Source organism: Hippocampus guttulatus, chromosome 13 (genome assembly GCF_054856545.1).
Source record: "Hippocampus guttulatus isolate MCC_2025c chromosome 13, RoL_Hgut_1.0, whole genome shotgun sequence".
Lineage (NCBI taxonomy): Eukaryota > Metazoa > Chordata > Actinopteri > Syngnathiformes > Syngnathidae > Hippocampus > Hippocampus guttulatus.
Window position 1 is genome coordinate 2,702,993 of NC_141273.1, and position 20,068 is coordinate 2,723,060.

The 20,068-nt window shown below is 42.3% G+C and overlaps 1 protein-coding gene across 2 annotated transcripts; it reads right to left on the reverse strand.

Moving 5' to 3' along the window:
• Positions 1-1,249: 1,249 nt before the first annotated feature.
• Positions 1,250-19,897, reverse strand: wdr35 (WD repeat domain 35). 2 transcript variants are annotated; one of them, XM_086127661.1, is made up of 28 exons: positions 19,141-19,897; positions 18,947-19,064; positions 18,032-18,103; positions 17,842-17,934; positions 17,624-17,752; positions 16,934-17,067; positions 15,877-16,042; positions 15,633-15,778; positions 14,520-14,645; positions 12,259-12,444; positions 11,840-11,875; positions 11,678-11,738; positions 10,994-11,138; positions 10,606-10,675; positions 10,397-10,450; positions 8,901-9,007; positions 8,566-8,785; positions 8,147-8,227; positions 7,869-8,005; positions 7,593-7,796; positions 7,352-7,498; positions 5,575-5,707; positions 5,351-5,461; positions 4,844-5,008; positions 3,676-3,816; positions 3,356-3,512; positions 1,773-2,013; positions 1,250-1,626 (listed from the first exon to the last, which is right to left on the reverse strand). In XM_086127661.1, exons 1-28 carry the CDS (start codon positions 19,162-19,164, stop codon positions 1,476-1,478), a joined length of 3,555 nt encoding a protein of 1,184 aa, XP_085983787.1. In that variant the 5' UTR covers positions 19,165-19,897; the 3' UTR covers positions 1,250-1,475. The 2 variants fall into 2 exon arrangements, with proteins under 2 accessions (XP_085983787.1, XP_085983788.1); XM_086127662.1 differs by lacking the exon at positions 3,676-3,816.
• Positions 19,898-20,068: the final 171 nt, after the last annotated feature.

Consider the following 20,068-nt stretch of genomic DNA (forward strand, 5'->3'; position numbering starts at 1 on the left):
TTGATTTTATTTTTTTTTAATATCAGGTGAAATTTTAGTCATTGATGTCGCGTTGCCATTGACTTTATTTTCTGTCAACTTCAGAACTCTTCTTGGCGTTGTTCTGAGTTTTCATTCTCCCTGGGCGAACTCATCGTTGTCCCACAGCCAAGAAATTATTTTGTAACGTTTTAAAAAATCGGAACCACTGACGTGCATATATTAGTTGTGGCGCCTTTATTTTGAAGGTGGCCAACGCCGCTCGCTGGAGCCACATTACCGTAACGTAGAGTATTAACAATCCCGGCTGGCGTGACATCAATTTTGCGAGTGGAGGCTGGCCTGACCGCTGTAAAGCGGTCGAAGGAACGTCTCCAATGATGCTGCTGCATTTATGTTGAATACCACTCAATGTCAATCCGTAATGTAAAGAGATTTTTGCAACACTACGTTACAAGTTTACCGAATGTTGTGGCCGGTAAGTATAATTCTGTCAACAAAGTTTGAGCAGTGACGTTTTGTAGTGAATGTACAGTACTTACCATCTCATGCCAGCAGATGGCAGCAATGGGGAGTATGAGACGTCAGCTCCACTGGAAATGGCACAATACAGTCTTTCAGCAAGCATCATAAAGACTGAAATCAGCTGTTTTTCCTCTTCTGTATTTTTTAATAGATATCAACAGAGGCAGCAAAGCATAATCAAAACATTTTTCATTACACGTGTGTGTGATAATGTCGTTGAACAAAACAACAGAACAGTTTGAAGCCACTGGTCCTGAAAGGCTTAATGTGGGAAAAATCGGTTAAAAAAGTAGTGCTATGCGAATGAAAAAAAGAAGCTACTGTTGAACCTCGTTACTACGTACCTCGACGGACGAATCTGTACGTTATAACCGTAGCTCATTGCAACCATTTCTAACAAGATGGCCGCCAAGTAGAATGTATAATACAGTAAGAAAATTTCTAAATGTAAAAATATGAATATGTAATGCAGTATAAACATATCAATTACGTGTATACAGTATTAAGAAAAAAATATTTTATAAGACATGAAGTAGTGTTCCTATGGGATGACCCAGGACATGCTGGAGAGACGATGTCTCCCAGCTGGCCTGGGAATGCCTCAGAATCCCCCAGGAAGAGCTGGAAGAAGTAGCTGGGGAGAGGGAAGTCTGAGCTTCCTCGCTAAAGGTGTTGCCCCCGCAACGCGACCCTGGATAAGCGGTAGAAAATGGAGGGATGGATAAAAACTGTACATATAAATCTCTTGCATCATATTTTTCCTTTTAATACCTATTACACACTATACCTGCAAACACACTCATCAGGAAATATAGATGTCAATGACTTGTAAAATATGTTACAACTCACTCTTTGCCGAGTGACACAGTTCTTTGCTCTTTTGCCTGCACACTGGAAATGTGAATGCATGCAATACAAAAATATAATTTACTCTTCGGGGTGAATATTTGGTACACTATATGAGATGGGCTTCAGCCCACACTACTGTGACAAAGTGGGCAGTAGTTATATTTGCTGATCTCATTGCTTTGAGCGCAGTGCTTGCAAACATTGCACATCCACAAGTGGTAGTCGTGGATCGGCAGACCGCTCACTATGCAGGTGGGTAACTTTTCTGCCGTCCTAAAATGAAAGAGGATTGTCATGTAAATACCAAAAAAGGAAAGTAAAAAATGAAAATGCCAAGAGTAGGGTGAGTTCTACAAGTGTTTTCTCAACAGGAATCAGATACATGTTACTAGCTGGATTTAAACCTTTAATTTCCTCACCCTTCAGATGCAGCATCGAGCTGCAGCGCGCGGCTGTCTTTTGGCGCGTGCTTGGTGAAGATCTCCAAGGCCAAGTCCTCATAGAGCAACCGCTGTTCGGGGTCAACGCTCTCCAGGGCCTCCAGCTTGATGAAGGCCTGCGAGCACGTGCCGAAGGCCCGGCTGGCCGACGAGCAGACGGCAAGGAGAGAGTAGATCTCCACCGCAGGAATGATGTCTTCATATTCGCGGAGATGGAGGGCTTTAAACATGGTGCAAATATTACCGGTAAGTACCGGTATACTGCTTTGTGCAAATGAGTAACTTTATTACAGTTTCGAAGCTTTACCAAAAAAGACACAGCTCCATATTGTACTTAGTGCCAAGACTTGAAAGTGACAAATTCATGGTACCTGAGGAACTTCAGAGAGGGCAATTTGGAGTGTTCATTAACCTGCCACGCATGTTTTTGGAATGTGGGAGGAAACCGGAGTACAAAGAGAAAACCCACACAGGCGCGGGGAAAACATGCAAACTCCACAGAGGAAGGCCGCACCTGGAATCGAACCCTGCACCTCTGCACTGTGAGGCCCACGGGCTAACCAGTCGACCACCATTGGCCTTTACTTATAATATCCATCCATCCATTTTCCGAACCGCTTGATCCTCACTAGGGTCGCGGGGGGTGCTGGAGCCTATCCCAGCTGTCTTCGGGCAGTAGGCGGGGGACACCCCGAATCGGTCGCCAGCCAATCGCAGGGCACACAGAGACGAACAACCATCCACACTCACATTCACACCTAGGGACAATTTTAGAGCGTTCAATCAGCCTGCCATGCATGTTTTTTTGGAACGTGGGAGGAAACCGGAGTACCCGGAGAAAACCCACGCAGGCCCGGGGAGAACATGCAAGCTCCACACAGGGAGGCCGGAGCTGGAATCGAACCCGGTACCTCTGCACTGTGAAGTCGACGTGCTAACCACTGGACTACCGGGCCGCCCTACTTATAATATGATCTATAAAATGTAGATGAATAAAAATGAAGACCTGTGTAAAGTTATTTTTTTAATGTAAAAGTCAAATAAAAATGTGTCAAACGTTTTTTTGTTGGAAATTTGATATACATGACAATCTCACAATATACAGTATCACACAATTGCTTTTAAATTAGATTATCATACTATGGTATGCTACGCTGTTCTGGGTATGTCATGAGCTCATAAACTGCAACTACTTCAACCCACAGGTAACTGTGGGTGGATGGGATGTACTGTAATTGTTTCTTTTGCCATTCATCTGGTGAAGGACTTTGTGATGCTTTTCAAGTATGAATGGTGTTATATAAGCAAATGTTTAAATGATCGATTGATTTCTCTGTCACCGATAACACTAAATTGGGATATAGTTTCTCTCTGAAATTAAAACTGGTTTGCATAGTTTCAACAACAGCGCGTTGAATTGGCTTTAGTCTTTTACGAAACACAAGGTGTATTGGGCCAACATTTTTCTTCCATTTTTGTGTGTGGGTGATTTGAGTGGAAAATTTGGGGACACTCTGGATATAGTACCGGTATTTTGGCACACTATAGTGGGGGTTGTTTACCTGTGTGCATGGCATTCTCCGTGTAGCCTTCATACAGATGCCTTTGAGCGAGCAGGAAGAAGTGATACGCCTCCGCTCCTCGCCACGCGTTCTCCAAAATGCGATTGCCCGAAGAGGTCGTGTCTTCCTCGAGGAGTCCAGCCAGTGCAAATGTTGCCTAATTATAGGGGATGGGAGAGCGGGGCGGGGCGAAGGGGGGTGCATAATATTAACCGGTTCAGGAACAGCGGTTACTACAGTGGATAGCTTATCATGTTATCAGGTTACAGGGTGCAGGAAACTGTAAAAAAAAAAAGAATGAAAATGTATTTCTCATCGACCTCTGACTTCTTCCCTTTCGCTTTAGTCTGTTGCAACGTCTTCTTCTGCTCGTGATGGTTTTCTACCAGCCGAGCAGCCAACACATACAGCTTCTTCACCCGCAGCGGGCGAGCCCTTTTCTTGGCCTCCTCATCTGCTATCTGGGAGCAAACGCCACAAATGCATCATTGAGAAGACGGCCACGATAAATCCCACTGGGCATCTTCTGGATTTTCTGTTACATTACAATTCAGCAATTTTCTCTTCTACTGCACTCCAAACTTCAATCAGGAAGCTGATTATCACCATTAGGCATCATATGAACATCGCGATGGACGCACGTGCAAAATGGATACATTTTTTTAATGAGAAAATGTGACTGCATGGTGACCTCGTTTGTGTTCAGCAAGTTTGCCACACAGTTTTGCTGATCGGGGTTTGAATTTTTGTCTGTGTGACGGGCATAGTTGTCCTGGTTTTGCATAATTATCAAGTTTAAATATTTCGGATCATTAAGCCTTGCTTTAATGTCTCACAAAGAGTAGCTTCTACATGCAGCTTCTAAATGAGGATAGTTTGTATGATGAGAACCCTTCTCAAAACCTAAAGTAACCTACAGTACCTCTAGGTTAGTTATTGCCCCCTGAAACTAAATAACTGATTGGACCACCCTTGGCAGCAATAGCTTTTAATCCTTTCTTCTACACAGAACTGGTTTAACTCAGGCACATTGGAGGGTTTTCAAGCATGAACTGAGTTTAAGGTCATGCCACAGATTCTCAACTGGATTGAAGTATGCACTTTGATGTGATCAGAAATCAAGGAGCACAGCAATCAAACATGCAAACAGGATCCAAGATGGCGCCGGCACGTGTGGCAGCCTCGGTTACGTGCCGCCTAGTATTGTCTTTGTTTCTGTCATTTTCGTTCGCTTTTGGCGACCCTACGCTGCTTACTTACACGAGAGAAGAGTTGCTTAGCATTAGGAAGTCTACACTCTTGACTTTTTCCCCTTATATTACAGAATGTCTTTCCATACTTATTTGTCATGACCTTGTTTATTGTAGTTGCTTGTTATTGATGATACTAGTGTAGCCTGTACTACTGGAGACAAATTCCTTGGTTATTTTCTACATACTTGGCCAATACAGATGATTCTGATTCTGACATACGGTGCAAGCGACAAACCTTAAACATGAGTTTGGCTGCATCCAGAAAATGGTGAGCCTTCTGATACAATTCCACCGCCTCCAGTATTTTGTTCTTCTCAAGGAGATGTGAAGCATATTTGGACAGAAGAGGTTTAATCTCCTTCATGTTGTGGGTTCTGGCGAGTTCCACTGCTTTGTTCCACTGATGCAGGAGAAACCAAAGAGCAAAGTCAGGCTATCAGAATAACACACGTGATAGTGTAATGGAAAGGGATGGGAAGCGGGATCTAACTTGAAAGTGAATAAATTCCAGTGCAAATTTGATGTCATTTAACAGAGCCAACACATGTTGAGGTTTGCAGCACTTCCCGTTGAAATTCATTATTATGCTACTCGATCTCTATCCACACTTCATCGATCAAATGTTACACTTGCATTGTAACAGCAACGTGTGAGGGCAACATTCACACGGCCAAGCTAAGCATCACTCATGAAGCGGACATATGTGGGAGGACAGCGAGGTGCCGCAGTGGGCGTCTCTCACCTGGTTCAGATGGACACAGGAGTCAACGGCAGCTTTGGCCTGGTTGCATTTAAGGTAGGCGTTCACGGCCTGTTCGCACATGCCCACGGTTGTAAACATCTGGCCAATATCCTACAGCACAGGGGTGGGAAATGTCCGTCGTTATGTCGCTATGACTACAGTTAGAGGCCATGCAGTCTGGAATTCGCTTTGAGTTGGAAGTTTGCCCTTCACGTTCGTCTTACTGGCAGAAGTTTGTGATTTTCTGGGAGTGAATTGGTCAGCTTCTCAAGGTTGTCGTAGTCCTCCAACATGTAGTAGCATTCTGCCAACTTCTCTTGGTGGCGACCTTGAAGGTAGTACTGCACTGCGTTGACCCTACGAACAGGAAAACACGAGGCTTAGAACTTCATTATTATTGTGAATGACAACTTACTAAAACTAAAATGGAAAAAAACATTCCCGGTGACAAAGTAAAATAAAAATGAAAATGCTTTGAAAGAATCGAAAACTAACTCACCTACATCTTACATTGATGAAACGAACGGAACTGAAACTGATTACAATCATAGCGAAAAGGGCCTTTATTTGTCAGTTAATATCTCACATGAGCTTTCGGGGTTCATTCTAAAAATATTTATTGGGGTATCTTGCACTCAACACATACTCAAAACAGAAAAAAATAACAATAAAACAAATAATAAAACTAATAAAAACTTACAAAACTCTAAAAACGAATTTAAAAAAACTCAAGTCAAAACGAAGTAAGCATTGGGCTCTTCAAACAACAAAGAGTATGCAGAAAAGTGGTTATGATTGAATGACCTCCCTGAGGTGGGTTAAATTTGCTTGTTAAATTTTCAGGGGCTACACTGGTGTAACTTTGCACGTGTGACCGCTCTACTGGGGTAGCACCGGAGCAAATGTTGCCATGTGAACACCCCTAGTATTTTGCGTGAGTCTGTATTTTTCGGAGAAAGTTTTCTGATTACAGCCAGGTCGGTCCCAAGCACGGATATCAAAAAAAAAAATGGGTGGGTTGCATCAGGACGGGTATCTGTTGTAAAAAGTGCATCAAATAAATTTGGCTTTCGTGTAAAATTTGAGGCTGAATTTAAAGCGCATCATAACCTGTAAAAACGTGACAATACATATATCGCTAACGTTTTGTGAGTGTTGCATGTTGTAATTTTCAGTTGAAGAATCCGAAAATGACTGCGAGTAAAGAGGAACGGCAGTCAACGGATGAAACAAGCATCTCCTGATGTTGAGTTGTATGGGCAAACAGAAGACCAAATGAAAGGGGAACTGTTGCCACTTCAGACTGGACATAAATCACGAGAATGTGCTTATCTAAAAAAAAAAAAAAAAAAAAAAAAAAAAGTCTTGTCACGAGCCAAGCTAGTCCCCCACCATCACCCCCTCCCTCATACATTCCCTTGTTTCACCGTCTTCATTGTTTATGTCTTGTGACCTGTTGTAACTGTCATATGCTTGTGCAGGATGTTTTTGCCTCACTCAAATTATCCTCAAATGAGGGTAGTTCGAGCGTGGGGGGTTTTTTCTCCCCCTCTCCCTCCCTTGTTTCTTTCTGACTTTCGGGTTGAGTGAACGCTGGCGCGTTTTGGCTGCCGCTGCTCAACCCGTATTGTTTTGTGTTTTTTGTTATTGTAAAGTGTCCTTGGGTGTCTTGAAAGGCGCTTATAAATAAAATCTATTATTATTATTATTATTATTATTATTTGTTGTGGCAACCCCAGATGAGACAATTTAAGTACGGTTTATATTACCTTAACTTTAGGGCAAGAGTTGAATTAGTGCATCTACTTACACCAAAGTCTTATTTTTACACAAGTAACTAAATGTGCATGGGCAAAAAAGTACTAAAGTACAGTGTGTGACTAATTTTGCCAACTCCCAACATCATTGGAATTGGGCAGTAAAATAGCAGAGGAAGATGTGCACACTCTCGGAATGTAATGAAGCAAATAAAAAAAGAAATTCTTCTAAAATTGCCACTACCACTTCTGTCTGTCAGCAAAGTAGTCTCCGATTGCATTGTAGGCTTGGTCCAGGAGAGCATCATCACAGTCCCCAGAGCCAGTTTTCAGCAGCTGGAGCACCCGGAACCAGTCTCCCAATTTCATTCGAAGGCTAATGGCGAGGTCCCTGGAATATTATACGACCGCATCACTCAATATGATCAAAGAAGGGAAAAAAAGCCCATCTTACTCCAACAAATAGTAGCCCAAGCTTACAGTACCTGCGGTCCATGTCCAAATACATGCGTTCAGCTTCCTCAAACCTACTGAAGTAAGCTGCCACCTCTGCCTGTTTCATGGGCTCACTCTGCAGGTTCCCCAGGCGCTTGACAAACTCGATGCCCTGGTTGTCTTTGCAGCGGACAAATGCCTGCTCCGCGGTCTTCAAGTCCAACTGTTGGAGGGCGGCCTCGGCGAGCAGACGCCTGGCATGTCGTTCAAAGCAAAGACAAATGACTCGGCTAAAAAATATACATATTTTTTAGAATTATATTTACCAGAGTCTTGGGTGTGGATTATCCTCAATGAACTGTGAAGCATCTGCAATTCCGACCTTTTCAATGAGAGCACGGCTGTCTCTCAAAGAACGGATTTCGAAGTTGATGAGGTTGTCTTTATTCGGCTTCTCTGGGTCCTGTATAGAACCGGTGGTTTTTAAGTCGCGATATTCTAACCTCTTACGATTTAAATTGAGACGTGAACATAGATTCTATAATTACTGTAGTTAAGATTTAGGATATTTAATGAGCAAAACAATAGCTTGGATTGTTTTTACCTTCATGATTTCATCCAGTAGGACAGATTTGATTTCAAGGTCCTCAAAGCTGCAGATATATCCTGATGTTTGGATGGGTTCCTATGCTCCCAAATGACAAAAAATACAGATATCTGGCTTAACCACAAAACACAGTCGACATTTAAAGGACAGGGAAGCATATTTTGAACAGAAATCCAATTCAAAATGGATGTCGCACATGTCACTACGAGGCACTACAAAGTAGAACCGCGTGCGAGAACCAAGGACATTATCTGAGTCAATCAAGAGAATAATGACAATGATGAAAAAGGAACAAAGGAACAGATGCAACACTCACAGACTGAGATGTATGAACATCTAAACATGTTAAATGGCATGTGACATATTTAACTTCACTTAACGCACTTCACTTGACGCAGATAACATGATTCACTCACCTCCGGGTCTAGGTTCCTGAAGACGTACATCCTGGTCTTTTCCATCATGGCAAACAGATCAGGATTGTCCTTTGCCCACTTCATGTCCCAAACGTCCTTGCGCTCAAGTTTAGATGGACCGCCTAATGACACCTGACTGCCAGCGGCATCACCCGACGGCGCGTGAGCCTCCACGTCCAGCAAAGTTAGCATGCCTGAGATGTCGATAACGGCCAGCCGACTGAAGGAAAGAAAGAGTCAATCAAACATTCAGCCGCCAGTCCCGACGAAACAGGTGCACTAGTGCAGAGTCGACATATTTATACTGATGCGCAACAACTAGAATCAGAGCTTGCCTGGAGTTGCAGTTTAAAGAGAGATGATGGGCTCGGTTCATCTGGTATTTCTGGATGAGAATGACATTTGGGAGGCTATATCTGTGGATAATACCCGACTCGCGGCCCTGGAACACACACGCAAACATTACTTAAATTTATACTCCTCACAGAATTAGGGCTATCCGGCTTTCGGCTGAAATGTCAGGACAACTTAAGATGCACTGCGACATTTAGGTTTAGGTGAACCTAATTGCACCTTCAGGCTGATTGGACACTCTAAATTGTCCCTAGGTGTGAGTGTGAGCGTGGGTGGTTGTTCGTCTCTGTGTGCCCTGCGATTGTCCGGCAACCAGTTTAAAGGGTGTCCCCCGCCTACTGCCCGAAGACGGCTGGGATAGGCTCCAGGACCCCCACCTCCCCCGCGACCCTTATGAGGATAAGCGGATCGGAAAATGGATGGATGGATGGATAATTGCACCTTCATTAAACTTTTGAATGTCCAACAGTTCAATGTTTCAATGCTTTTTGCATAACTTGCTGGTTACTAACTAGGAGTTGAACAGCAAAATTCCTAACGGGTTTGAAAATGTGATGAACATCCATTCCTCTATGCCTTTCTGTGACTCTTCCAGTGTTTCTGCATGTCTGCTGCAACTTGCTGAGGACACTCTTGAGTTCAGTGGCCACTTCCCTTTGCGAACATCCTGTTTGACGCCTCACAGTGACAAGATAACGTTAATCAAATGTGAGGTGTCATCTTGGTTGTCCATCCATCCATCCATCCATCCATCCAGCCATCATGCATCCATCCATTTTGTAATCCACTCATCCTCTCGAGTGACGCGGGTGTGCTGGAGCCTATCCCAGCCGTCTTCGGGCAGTAGGCGGGGTACACCCTGAACTGGTTGCCAGCCAATTGCAGGGCATACAGAGACAAACAACCATTCACATTCAAATTCACACGGAGGGACAATTTAGAGAGTTCCATTAACCTGCCATGCATGTTTTTGGAATGTGGGAGGAAACCGGAGTACCCGGAGAAAACCCACGCAGGCATGGGGAAAACATACAGTACAGTATAAATTCCACACAGGAAGACCGGAGCCACAATCGAACCCTGCAGCTCTGCACTGTGAGGCTGGCGTGCTAAAAGGTCGACCACTGGCCCTCCCCATCTTGGTTGTATGATATTAAAATGTGAACAGCATGTTGATGAGTACTGTTTGGACAGCAAATCTAGTGGAACCAGGAAATGTACTGTATTGGTGAATCAAACTTTGCTGTTCCACTCTTTGTTAGATAACGGTAAGTTTTTCAACAAGTACTGAAACTCTGAACAATTGGATATGTGCATTCAAAAGGTTTAGAGAAGGTCAAATGACAGTAAGTTCACTTGTGAAGTTTCTAGCGCATTTTCGGTTTCTCCTGAAATTACATCACGAACTTTTCCCAAGTCATGGATTTTGTATTCATTGTTATTGCATGAATATTAGCAAAAGCAGAGATGTACCTACCACAATCAGTGTATTATCTGTTGCTGTGATAGAACAGATCGGATCTCTTGTTGCCTTAAAACAAACAGACAAGTTAGCATTGATGTGCTTTCAACTTTTTTTTTTGCATATATTTACAAAACGTTTACATCCCGTGCACACATATTGAAAATGGACACTTTTGGTTAAGTACAACAGTTTGTTGATGAATGGGGCCCAATGTCACTTACTATGAAGGCTTTGGCAAAGTCTTCTCCATTGTCATTGACGCCAGTCGGACTGCTGTCAATGTGATATACCCTACAAAGACAGGAAGCGAGAGCAAAGCAGACGGTTGCACTGGGGTGACTTTTAGTCCATGCTGTCTGGAGTCTCCGTGGCAGTGGATGCAGATGAATGAATTCTATTCAGATTTCAGACAGTGACTCCCAGACTCAAGATGTGTGGTTATCTTGCCTTCCTGTAACTTTCCGTGACTGGCTTGGTGTGTACTGACAGTCTTGGCATGAGTGCGCTGGGTAAACTTGAGGCCATCCTGTCAAGATACACCTTGACTGTGCTGTAACCCCCCGCAAAAAATAAAAAATAAAAAAAGAATAGTCAATAAATAAAACTCACCTTTCCCTTCCCTCTTTCTTAGTTCTGGTTACTTGGTTGATCTCCAAGGCAGTCAATTTATTCGCCACTCTGTACTGCCACAAGTACAAAGCCTCTTTGGATGCAGCTATCACATGTGTCCTAGTCATGGTGATAAACAATGGACCTAACCGAGGAAATAATTTGGATAAGCAGGCAGTTTGGTTTGGTGAAATAGATGTGGAAATATTTTGCTTAGCTGGTGCTAAATATTTGAGCTGACAAAAAACAAAAAAAAAAAAAAAGGAAAAGGAAGATGCCTCACAGACGTTTGACCAGAGATTCCCCTGTTAAACTTGGATGCTTGAAGCCTATTTTAGATGACAGCCTTTCAAAGTTTGAAATATTTTGGAATGGGTTCATCAGCAAACAGTCAGCTATGCCACGCAGGAACGGAATGTTGAGTATTTGGGATGTCTGAAGACGCCCACTACATACTGTCTATTGGCCACAGACTTGCTGTGAGCCTGTGAGAGTTGAGACTGTGGGCGGCAGGAGACGGACTGCCGGACACTATTTTTCCATGTGAAGGTGTGAGCTCTAATATTGACTTGAGGTGATTAATCAAAATGCTGGTCTTTTAGGTATTCAAAGTTATAAAACACACTGTGATCAAATATTACGTACGACTATGCAGTTCAATTTCATTTTAAAATTAAAACGTACATATGTCGATGTACTTGGAGTCCAGTGGAGTCCCGATTGAGTTGCACAGAATCAGGACGTACTGAAAAACAGGAATGGTTTTTACAGATTAGATTGAGGATTCTTATTCTGCACATGTATTCTTTATTTCCGAAACTACACTTTTAATGAACATGACATTACCTTCGCATGACTCCCAGCCTCTGACTCAGCGTTTCCCTGCGTGCCAAAGAATAAGTCAAAGCCGCTTAAGAATATACAGTGCTCAACATAAATGAGTGCACCCAAACAGATTAGCTCGACAACCATTCCTTTCAGAATCAACATTTTCAACGGCATATGTACACATGCAAAAATGTCATTTATCTGACCAATTCATTGACATTGCAAAGCCTAGAAAAGATGAATTTCAAACATCTTAATCACGTGAATTCAACAACAGACGAGTGAAATCATCATGGAAATCCTGAAGAGAATTGCTGTGTTCAATGAGAAACGACAAGTGAACTTTTTGAGTTACCTAGCGATAGAGCTGTCAAAACTGCTTCATGAATCAATATCATTTGGTCACTTTGGAAGACGGAAGGTGAATGAATCTGTACCTGCGGTTGGGTGTCATCGGCCTTGCTAGCCAGGGTGCAGAAGTCCCCTGATGTGGTGATGGACATGAGGCTCTTGACATACTTAACAAACTTTTCATTGTTTTTGGTGTCCCAGAAGATGACGCAGTAATCTTGGCGCTCTGGCTTTGTGAAAGCATACACAACTGTGCTGCAACAGTATCCCCACTGGTAAGAAAAAACAAAAAGACACCAAAGTTCAACTTTTGTTTGAGATTGCTGAACCCTGGGAAGCCAAAGACAAAGGTTGTCAAATGAATCCATTCATTCCATTTTTCCGAACCGCTTGATCCTCACTAGGGTCGCGGGGGGTGCTGGAGCCTATCCCAGCCATCTCCGGGCAGTAGGCGGGGGACACCCTGAATCGGTTGCCAGCCAATCGCAGGGCACACAGAGACGAACAACCATCCACGCCCACACTCACACCTAGGGACAATTTAGAGCGTCCAATCAGCCTGACATGCATGTTTTTGGAATGTGGGAGGAAACCGGAGCACCCGGAGAAAACCCACGCAGGCCCGGGGAGAACATGCAAACTCCACACAGGGAGGCCGGAGCTGGAATCGAACCCGGTACCTCTGCACTGTGAAGCCGACGTGCTAACCACTGGACTACCGGGCCGCCCGTTGTCAAATGAATAGAACTAAATAAACACATTGGAGGTGCAGTGCAGCTGCTTTTTCTCTATTTTTACTTTTTAATAGAATGCCGCTGATGGTGGAGTGGTACACACGCTGGACTTGTGTGCGGGCAGTGTGGGATCGGATCCCACTCAGTGACGGTGTGAATGTTTGTTTGCGTCTATGTGTGCCCTGCGACTGACTAGCGACCAGTTCTGGGTGTATGTAGTCTGCCTTCCGCCTAAAGTCAGCTGAGATAGGCTCCTGCGACTCCCCTGTTCAGGATAAGCGGTGTTGAAAATGGAAATCAAATGTAGAAACAAAACAAATGCCAGCCTTCACAGAATTGCTTTGAATCATAAAATCCAAACTCATATTTAGACTTTACACCGATCTGATTGACTGGATCACCGCCAACACTTCTTCTCTGTCCAACTGCCTCAGGTGCGCTTGCGCTAACTACATGGCAAACTTCTCACGCAAGGACATGCAAATTAGTCAGTGGTTAAGACAGTTAACTAATAAAGATTAGCATACTTATCTCTGTGGTATTTTCGACAGGATTACTAGGTGTTTGTGTTATCACGGCTTCACAACGGCCATAAAGATATGGCTTTCCCACAATGCTTTGCTGCAGTTCAAATTAACACTTGCGATTGCTTATTGATCCCATACATGTGGAATTGTTTTCAATGCAGCGCGTAACATAGTTTGTGATGTTGTTTCTAGTCTTGTATGAAATGATTGCTACTTTTGTTATTCTATTCAGACATTACTAGAGGTAACCAAGAACTAAGCGAAGGAGCAGAGGGGATCGAGCCTTTTCCGTGGCTGGTCCCTCCCTTTGGAATGACCTCCCACTGAACATTCAGCAAGGCCCCTCGCTGCCCATCTTTGAAATTGGTTTCAAAACTTATTTTTATTCTGTGGCTTTTGACTCAGCATGACTCTGACTAGATTTGTTAGTTTTACTGTTCTTGCGCTTTCTACTGTCTTTGTTATTAATTGATTGCTTTATTTGTTGTATTTATGATATCTGCTCCATGTCCCACACTTTGTATACAACAGTTGTTGTTTTTAAATGCTCTATAAATACACTTGAGTTGAGTTGAGTATTATTGTGACTTCTGCCTCCACCCTAAGAACACAGTCAATCACTCGGTGCTACACATCTCAATGGCCATCGCCAATCATTTAAAACTCATATGTCGTTGCAGCCTCATTCTCCTTCTGATAAACTGAAGAGAAGATTGTGATCTTAGTAAATCATGATCATTGTGGCCAAAGCACGACACTCTTTTCCATGTTTTTGTTTTTGTTTTGTTTTTTTGCTCCAGCCACCTGAATGATTGAAGATGTTCATGCCTACTTTTTTCCATTAGTCTCAGGGAAGGGAATGTAAACATTACATCTTATATTTAATATTTATCAGCATTTTTTTTAATGTATTGCTCCACCTTCTGATTGAATCCGTGATCGAGTATTTTTTTTGAAAAGATTTTGTCAGAAACGAGCAAATAATCATTTGGAGATATAACTTTGCTCTTCTGGCAAATGTTTACACGCTAGTTCAAGCAAAGGAGGAACATTTCACATCATTAAGTTTAAAGTGCTGTCATGTACCTTGTAATCTGGTCTGATATTAGCAAAATAGATGTAGGAATCGACAGCCAGACTGATCCGCAGGCCTCCTCCTTCCCAGGCGACTCCTGTCATTTCTTTCCCTGGCACTTTCAAGGTTCGCAGGTGCTGTGTAAAATGAGGTAGAAATCAAAGCGCAATGGGATTTTTATTTCAACATAGAGATAATACTGTAATACACAAAAAGAAAGGTGGAAAATGAGAAAATGAAATTGACCACTTGAAATACAGCTATACAGTCACGTCACATGTAAACCTTACTCATTGTTATACCGGACATTATTATGACTTATAAACAACTTTGAAAAGACTGAACGGTTAAGTGTGCAACAACGTTGGATAGAATATAGCTTTAAATGATACTTTTCAGTGATGAGGCTGCACATTATGCTCCTTAAATCAGTATAGGCATGAAACGCAATTTTATGTAAGAGTTACTATTACCCTACAACATTAGCCATTAACAGGTTTAAAAAAAAAACAACAACAACAACCTCAAAGCGATGTAAAACTAATGTCTTCATTGTTTATGTCTTGTGACCTGTTGTAACTGTCATATGCTTGTGCAGGAGTTTTTGGCCTCACTCAAATTATCCTCAAATGAGGGTAGTTCGAGCGTGGGGGTTTTTTTCTCCCCCTCTCCCTCCCTTGTTTCTTTCTGACTTTCGGGTTGAGTGAACGCTGGCGCGTTTTGGCTGCCGCTGCTCAACCCGTATTGTTTTGTGTTTTTTGTTATTGTAAAGTGTCCTTGGGTGTCTTGAAAGGCGCTTATAAATAAAATCTATTATTATTATTATTATTATTAATGTGTGCCCAAACTACAATAGAGGTATCAGAGCTTCCATTTCGAGCCTCTAATACTTGAAAATTAATTTGTAGGGGGCATCTGATCTTATCAGAATCAGAATTGGCAATCCAGACAACAGAAACCTGATACAGTGTCTATATGTACCAATCCACCTTCCGCCGACCCTCATCCTCTGTCACAGAAACCCACTTGTGGGTAGCTGCAGCATTGTTTCGAATGAAAGGCACTGACATTGATTATGTTTAAAAAAAAAAAAACAGATACAGGAAATAACATGTTGCCCTCACCTCTCCAAAAGGTGTATAAAACTGCACCACGTTGATTTCTACGTCTGAGTTCAAAGCTCTGAGGGAACCAGCCACTGCCAGCACACTACCACAATGGTTCCACTGAATACTGACCACATTCATCATGGTGTCAATACATACTGGGTCTGCAGAAAAAAAAATAATAATAATGTTGCGTAGTTGATTGTCACAACTGGCAGTAAACCGGGAAACGCTCTGCATTCTTAGCTTTTGAGCGCCTTACTTTCATCAGTCTCATAGCGCATAATCTGACATCGTCCATTTTGAAAACAGATAGCGAGACACGGGCAGTCGGGTTCGACGTAGCCGCCTGTTCCTGTGTACCAGTGGATACCTGCTATCCTGACGGCTCCTGTTACGTTAGTCAGGCAGCTGATGGCCAATTTCATCTGAAAAACAATCCGCGTGATATTGAAGATTAGCTCTTAGTAAAAACACACAGGCTCCATAGATCTTTGCATTATAGGAGCATAATTTTGGTAACCACAAGAACAGTATCCAAAAAGTCCGTGTATTGCGTACAATACCAGTCAAAAGTTGAGACACAGCTTCTCTTTCAAGAGCACGAGAGACTTTGATTGGCAGAGGAAGCATAGATAGAAGCATATAAAGTAGACTTTACACCGATCTGATTGAGTGGATCGACATCGGTTGATATTTTCCATTTTAGGCAAAATCGCTGATCGACTGTAAGATCATAATTTGTGCAATCAATCAACATGGAAATAGCTCCATTCTCAATATAAGACTCACTAAACATTTGCTGAACTAAAATACATGATATCGTGTGGTTATGCAAGTATACCTGTTATTAATTCGGAAGATACATTTAACACAATTTTACCCTAATTGCGGCTTGCAGGTATAGCAGCATTATTTTGTGAAGCAGCCAACCTCATTTATACTCAACAAATGGAGACTTTGACTAGAATTATTGTTTTTCAGTCTAGGACAAGTGTGTGATGAAGACTTTTTTAACTGCGGCTTTTGTCGAACATTTGAGATAATATAACCAAAAATCAAATCCGGTGCAATATGTTGTTTGGCCTGAATATTGACTCTTCCTCTCGTGTCAACGGGTGAGCTGGATTCACAAGGCCATGCGAGATGACAGCTTGCCACAGTCATGATGTGTGGATGCACTGCATCGAATCAGCATTTACACTCACAACCGTAAAACCCCGAAGGCGAGCAATCTGTCAGCTACATGGATGAATCCTTCATGTTTTGCTTCTCTTACTTTTGATCATGCCAGTCGTGCGCTGCGTTTATGTACTCACTATGAAATTGCCGTGGTTATCAAAGATTTGCACTTCCCCGTTGGCCATGCCGAAGAGCAGGACCTTGCTGTCTGGAGACCATGCCACATGTGCAAGCTGATTTCCCTTCAGCTCCTTTCCCCAAATCCGGTTTCCTGCAAAAGAAAGGTCTTTACCCAAACTAGTATTCACACGTGCGTGCACACACATACACACATTCACTAACACACAAGTATGTGAACAAAACAATCCCTGTCAAGTGACAAATTGGGAGTTTATGCTCCAGTCATTTTTCCAATACGAAGTATGTGTTGTATTTAAATGTACAATGTGTGCAATTCTTGTTGTGCGGTGATTTAAGTTTTAATGTAACCCTTTCATGCACCAATAATGATAACCTGTATCCTGATAACATGATGAGGTGTCTACTGGAGTATCCAGTGTGCCTGAAATGGTTAAAAACCAACAAGGGTGTAAAAAAACAAAACAAAACCATCTTAAACCATGCACAGAAAGGGCAGAAAACATACGATATACACTTTCTGCAAGACACACGGGAGCATTCAGGGTGCTTTCACAACGCGGGAACGTGCATACACGCACACCGCGCCACTGGGCTCATGAATAGTTTTTATTCTATTATAATGTTTGGATGAACGTGAGAAGCCAAAATTGAAGTCACGACTAATGTTGTCTAGTTCTACTATTTACCATCTACAGATCCAACAATGACTGCCCCATCTTCATACACAATGCAGATCTTTTGACCATCGGCATTCCAACTCATGCTCCTCACCACCGACTTATTCCGATTATTGATCATTTCTTCATACCATGCACCTTAGAAAAAAAAGAAATTACAATATTAGGACATGATTGATCATTGATTACGACGCAATCATCAGTTCATAATAAAAGGGTGCAAGCACCTTTGTAGAGCATCCATACAATGATGAGTCCATTCTGGTCGCTGGTTGTTAGTTTTTCATACTGTTCGTTCCATGTAACTACTTGTACGGCACCTGAAAATGATTGATATGGTGTTATTGTTTCCCACTCAAATCCCACTCCCTGATTCTATCTTTTCTTGGTTGAGAAAAGGCTCAAATGTTGACTCACCGCTGTGCCCCCCCAATGTCTGGTTCATTGACAAGTTACTGGGTGCGGCAAGTCCTTTAAGTTTGGTGTCATCTGTCAAGATAAAAAAAGAAAAAGTAAAAGGGAGCCAATTCAGCATCAATACTTGGGAAAAAACTCATTTGAATGGAGTCTCACTATTGTTTGTCTGGTTGGAGTGGACAAGGTGGTACCAGTTCGACTTACAGGGACTAATACTGAGGTACCCGCAAAGCACCGAAAGGCTTTTGGTGAGTTTTAAAAGATTTCTTACACACTGAGTGAACTATTGTTTCGCAAATTCTAAAATCTCAATCACATGGATCTTACATAACAGTCTCACAAACCAACTTAAACGCATGTTAAATGTTGATTTGCTGTGTGCAAGTGAACAACAAACTCAACACAGTGACTTTGCGATCTGGCTGCTGCAAATGAAAGTTGTCCTTGTAACACTCATTTGATAAATTAAGCTTGGATCACACAATCCTTCCTTAATTGATCATTACTTCACTCCCTTATGGTTGTGGGTGAACTGGAGCCTGTCCAAGGTGATTTTGGGCGAGAGGCAAAGGATATCCAGAATTGGTTGCCAGCCAGTCACAGGGCACATACAATAAACAAGCACCCATTCAGTCACATTCACACTTATAGACAATTTGGAGTCTTAATTATGTTTTTGGGATGTGGGCGGGTGCTAGAGAAATAGGAGAAAACCAATGCAATCAAAGACAGGTGCATAATCCGCTACTGTGAAGTAATGACAGCAGTGGCCACAAAACAGCACATATCTCTGTTCCTGCGAGGTCTCGTGCATTGGGGATGATGTAATATAATAAAATGTGAACATCGTAGCTTGTGTCACATCAAACCCAGCACATTATATTGCAGGCTGTTGTCTACAAACCACAAACATACCTGTCTGAGTTTCAAGTTTGAGCACTTTTAAGAGGCCGTCATCTCCTCCACAGGCAATGAAGCCCTGATCTTTGTTCCAAGAGACACATTTCAAGTGAATACTGTTGGGGATCGCAATCTAGAAGACAAAAGAGTGTTACATAAACCTGTGGCTTTAGTCGTTAAAGTGTCAATGTGAGGTGCAGGGTGCTCACCTTCTTGCTGAGGTAGATGAACATGGTATCCTTAAGGTCTCTTTAAATCTAGTGTGAAAAATAATATGCGATACTCTACACTGAGTAGCCACAACTTTATAGCCCCTTGCACAATATAACATCCAATGCAAGAGGTGCACGGTATAGGTAATAATATTCAATTATGATGAATAATTTCAGACCAGTATTGATTGAACAACATGGTTAGTACTGTGGTAGGACTGTACTACACCGTACTGATTGTTGTTTTATATTTGTGTTGTCTGACGTGTATTTAATTGGGATTTCAAACGCAGGATATGTAATATCAATCCACCTACAAGTGATAGAAGTATTCATTAATAGCGCGGCTGGCCGGTGCAAATCGTAACCAAAATTAACTTATTTAGCAAAAGAGCAAGGCGGTACTGGCATTGACAGTTCGCCAATCACTCGAAAAGACGACCACAGAAAGCTGCGGAATATACACAAAAGCACATTTCTAAAAATAGCAACAGTGAGTCCGACGTTCTCATTTATGCCTCTCTTTTCAAAGCCGCAGGCGTTTAGCAGCTATTTGCTCGCTAAGCTAGCACGACACAACTAGCTGCGAAGAAAATGAGCGTTTTCGGAACACAAAACACATACGACGACCAGTTTCAATAATTACATTAACGACATTACTTCTAATGTCTTAGAGAACAGTTCAAACGCAACATATTTTTGGCGTTTACGCAAAATGTAGCATGGCGCACGTAATCTCTCACAGTCGCCCGTAGCAACAATACACTGCGTTGGATATCTGGTACTTGTAGTTCCTATTTTGAACGTTGTTGGCAGCTGTAATTTTTCGTCATATAGAAAAAAAATTGAATAAAATAGAGCTGTTTTTTTTTTGTATTTACATCGCTGTCAACAAGTTAATACACAAAAATTGGAAGGGGCAAAT

Coding starts and splice junctions, on each gene's coding strand:
- wdr35 (XM_086127661.1), bottom strand. CDS start 19,164: ATGTTCATCTACCTCAGCAAGAAG. Junction 18,104..18,946: donor CAAACTTGAAACTCAGACAG/GTATGTTTGTGG, acceptor TTATCTTGACAG/ATGACACCAAACTTAAAGGA. Junction 11,876..12,258: donor CCGATGACACCCAACCGCAG/GTACAGATTCAT, acceptor TTTGGCACGCAG/GGAAACGCTGAGTCAGAGGC.